This window comes from Sinocyclocheilus rhinocerous, unplaced genomic scaffold (genome assembly GCF_001515625.1).
Source record: "Sinocyclocheilus rhinocerous isolate Xijiao unplaced genomic scaffold, SAMN03320098_v1.1 scaffold1097, whole genome shotgun sequence".
NCBI classification, from domain to species: Eukaryota; Metazoa; Chordata; class Actinopteri; order Cypriniformes; family Cyprinidae; genus Sinocyclocheilus; species Sinocyclocheilus rhinocerous.
In genome coordinates this window covers 138,440-142,247 of record NW_015630974.1, presented here as the reverse complement: position 1 = coordinate 142,247, position 3,808 = coordinate 138,440, and the positions used below count along the sequence as shown (strand labels likewise).

At 37.2% G+C, this 3,808-nt stretch overlaps 1 protein-coding gene across 1 annotated transcript in view; it reads right to left on the bottom strand.

The window, feature by feature from the left end:
• Positions 1-2,230, bottom strand: part of LOC107740783 (probable ATP-dependent RNA helicase DDX4) — a 48,634-nt gene extending 46,404 nt beyond the window's left edge. Inside the window, exons 1-3 of the mRNA XM_016553284.1 lie at positions 2,107-2,230; positions 1,617-1,704; positions 46-76 (exon numbers count right to left, since the gene is read on the bottom strand). Coding sequence (XP_016408770.1) covers positions 46-76; positions 1,617-1,640 — 55 coding nt within the window. The 5' untranslated portion in view covers positions 1,641-1,704; positions 2,107-2,230. The remainder of the gene's footprint in view (positions 1-45; positions 77-1,616; positions 1,705-2,106) is intronic.
• Between the last annotated feature and the right edge of the window lie 1,578 nt (positions 2,231-3,808).

The following is a 3,808-nucleotide window of genomic DNA, read 5'->3' as shown; positions in this document are numbered from 1 at the left end:
TATATATATGTGTGTGTGTGTGTGTGTGTGTGTTTTTAAACCTACCAAAACCTGAATTGCAGGATACAACAGGGCCCTGTAAAAAGACTAACAAATTAACAAGTTGATAACATTAACCATTCATCCCTAATGATATTCTATTTGGTTTGAGTCACATACAGTCAGGTAGCCTGTACAATTTAATTCCTACAGTTCAAACTGTAAAGCAGCATTTTTCAACACTGGCTCTGGAGCGGATCCAGTACACATTTTGTATGTCTCCCTTATCTGACATCCATTTCAGGTTCTGAAGTCTGTACTAAGAAGTCAATCAGGTTTGATTTCTATCACAGAATGCTTGCAAAATGTAATTGTTGTACCTTCAACACTGCACATCTGGCAAAAACGCCAAAAGTGATGGGAGTTTATGAACCGATACAACGAAACTATACCTCGAATGCAGTGAAAGTCGCTTTGGATAAAAGCGCCTGCCAAATGCAACATGTAGAAACTTTTGGCAAACTCATTGAAATTAGCTCACTTCTCACATCCAATATGCATGTAGAAATAAAAAAATAACAACGACTAATGATCCCAGTACTATTGACATTACAAACAGACTGAATCCTCGTTTCCTTAATCATAAAGTACAACACAGCACAAATATTAATTATTCACATTTAAAAGCATTATAGGCAGATTCCTTTTTTGTTAGGCCTATTAACAAACACACAAGTATCCTCACATGTATGGAAGCATATAGGTAGCGAAATTCAATTTAAAATGCAATATGCAAAATGGCATTGTATTTCTGTATTTAAATTTACATGTTCCATTACCCATACATGCAAAGTTTGGTGCAAAAGGAAAATAAATAAGATGAAGTGGAGCGTGAACAGAGAAATATATGAAGCGTACTCCATGCTAAAATCAAACGTTCGAACGACCGACCGATCAAACGTCTTGAGCTTTGAGCGTCTTACACTGCAAGTGACCCACGTGACGCCAGCGTCTTGAAATTAGCTGGTGTTTAAACATTTAAGGAGCCAAGCTGCTGTGTAAAGACTATAAATGGACATTACAAGCATTACAATAATGATATTTTATACCTAAAATAATACTCAACCATTTCCTGCATCCTGCTGTACAATTTTTAGTATAATTAATTAATTTAAATTAATGTTTCTAATAGACACATTTATAGCAGAACCTCAAGTAAACTACATGTTATTTTGTTTAGTCATATACAGGTGGGAGCTTTTTCTATTTATTACTCAGAACAACTTATTCGCCTACAACACCTTTAAAGACTTATTCAGGGAAGTACAGCAGGTTGCAGGAAATGTTTGAGTATTATTTTAGGTATAAAATATCATTATTGTAATGCTTGTAATGTCCATTTATAGTTTATAAAGCGTTAAAATTTGCATGCAATTTACATATTAAGACTACAGTTGGAAATGGCAAATGTAAATTATATAATTTGCATCCTTTTGCACCAAACTTTGCACGTATGGGTAATGGAAAATGTAAATTTAAATACAGAAATACAATGCCATTTTGAATATTGCATTTTAAATTGAATTTGGCTACCTATATGCTTCCATACATAAGAGGATGAGTGTGCTCGGCCTTACCTGATCTTCCTCCCAGTCATCCATGATGAGCAGATTACGACCGTCAATTAACACTCTTCCAAGATCTGTGCCAGAAAACACCACATTGCTGAAAGTGAACAACACAACTAATTCGATTATCGGTTAACATTTTGAGGATTTCAATTACATTTAAATCGGTCATTAGTTTCTGCGCGAGGTTAAACCTCTTTCATCGACAGCCTCGTGTAAAACGCCGTGATATCTAGAAAAAGCAGCAGACACCATCCTTTCTGTTACAGTACAGTAATACAGGTTCATTTAAAAGCAAATAATTAAACTAAGATAGGTATTAACACCAAAGACGACTAACGTTAATTAGACCGCAGCAGTAAAAGGCAACTTCACAATTATCGCCTCACTATTTGACGCTAACGAGTCAACTTCCTCTTCAATCGTGTCTTTAACTCGCATTACTAAAGACCGAGGAATAAATCATATTAATGTAGCTTATAAAGATAAAGCAGCATACGTTTAGCAGAGGAGTTGATGGCGGGAGACACGCGAAGAAACCGCTAGCGAGGAAAACCGGTCAGAAATGACGCAATTATTCTGCGTGTGGGCGGGAAAATCGGTGTGATGTGCGATTCGCGCTTTTGAACTGATTCTTTTGAACGAACCAGACAAACGATTCACAAACCCGTTTGAATCTTTTTCTGAAGTTATTGGTCACGAGTCATCATGACTCTTTCGGTCATGTCTAAATCAAAACGAGTGAATGAGTGAACCGATCTCAAGAAAACAACTATATTTTTTACCGGGGAAACTCCCGGTGCTCCAGATGGCCAGTCCGCCGCTGTTGTCACCTGCCCAGATGTTTGATTCATTGGTTTTGGACCTAAAGTAACAGTCCTTAATTAAAGGAATAGCTCAAAAATTGAAAATTGCATTAACCTTTTATTTATGACTCTTTCGGTCATGTCCTAATATAAATAAGTGAGGAAACTGATCCCAAGAGAACTTGTGGTGTTTAATGAGGATTTTGTGAATTAAAATAACTAGGATAGAAAAAAGGTATAATAAATTAAGGAAATGTCAAGTCAAGTCAACTTTATTTGTTCAGCGCTTTATACAATACAGATTGTGTCAAAGCAGCTTTACAGCGTTAAACAGGAAAATAGTGTGTCGAAGCAAGAGGACAATAACAAAGAGTCATTTTCCAGATAAAGTCAGTTCATTCAATGCCATTTTGAATATTGCATTTTAAATTGAATTTGGCTACCTATATGCTTCCATACATAAGAGGATGAGTGTGCTCGGCCTTACCTGATCTTCCTCCCAGTCATCCATGATGAGCAGATTACGACCGTCAATTAACACTCTTCCAAGATCTGTGCCAGAAAACACCACATTGCTGAAAGTGAACAACACAACTAATTCGATTATCGGTTAACATTTTGAGGATTTCAATTACATTTAAATCGGTCATTAGTTTCTGCGCGAGGTTAAACCTCTTTCATCGACAGCCTCGTGTAAAACGCCGTGATATCTAGAAAAAGCAGCAGACACCATCCTTTCTGTTACAGTACAGTAATACAGGTTCATTTAAAAGCAAATAATTAAACTAAGATAGGTATTAACACCAAAGACGACTAACGTTAATTAGACCGCAGCAGTAAAAGGCAACTTCACAATTATCGCCTCACTATTTGACGCTAACGAGTCAACTTCCTCTTCAATCGTGTCTTTAACTCGCATTACTAAAGACCGAGGAATAAATCATATTAATGTAGCTTATAAAGATAAAGCAGCATACGTTTAGCAGAGGAGTTGATGGCGGGAGACACGCGAAGAAACCGCTAGCGAGGAAAACCGGTCAGAAATGACGCAATTATTCTGCGTGTGGGCGGGAAAATCGGTGTGATGTGCGATTCGCGCTTTTGAACTGATTCTTTTGAACGAACCAGACAAACGATTCACAAACCCGTTTGAATCTTTTTCTGAAGTTATTGGTCACGAGTCATCATGACTCTTTCGGTCATGTCTAAATCAAAACGAGTGAATGAGTGAACCGATCTCAAGAAAACAACTATATTTTTTACCGGGGAAACTCCCGGTGCTCCAGATGGCCAGTCCGCCGCTGTTGTCACCTGCCCAGATGTTTGATTCATTGGTTTTGGACCTAAAGTAACAGTCCTTAATTAAAGGAATAGCTCAAAAATTGAAAATTGCAT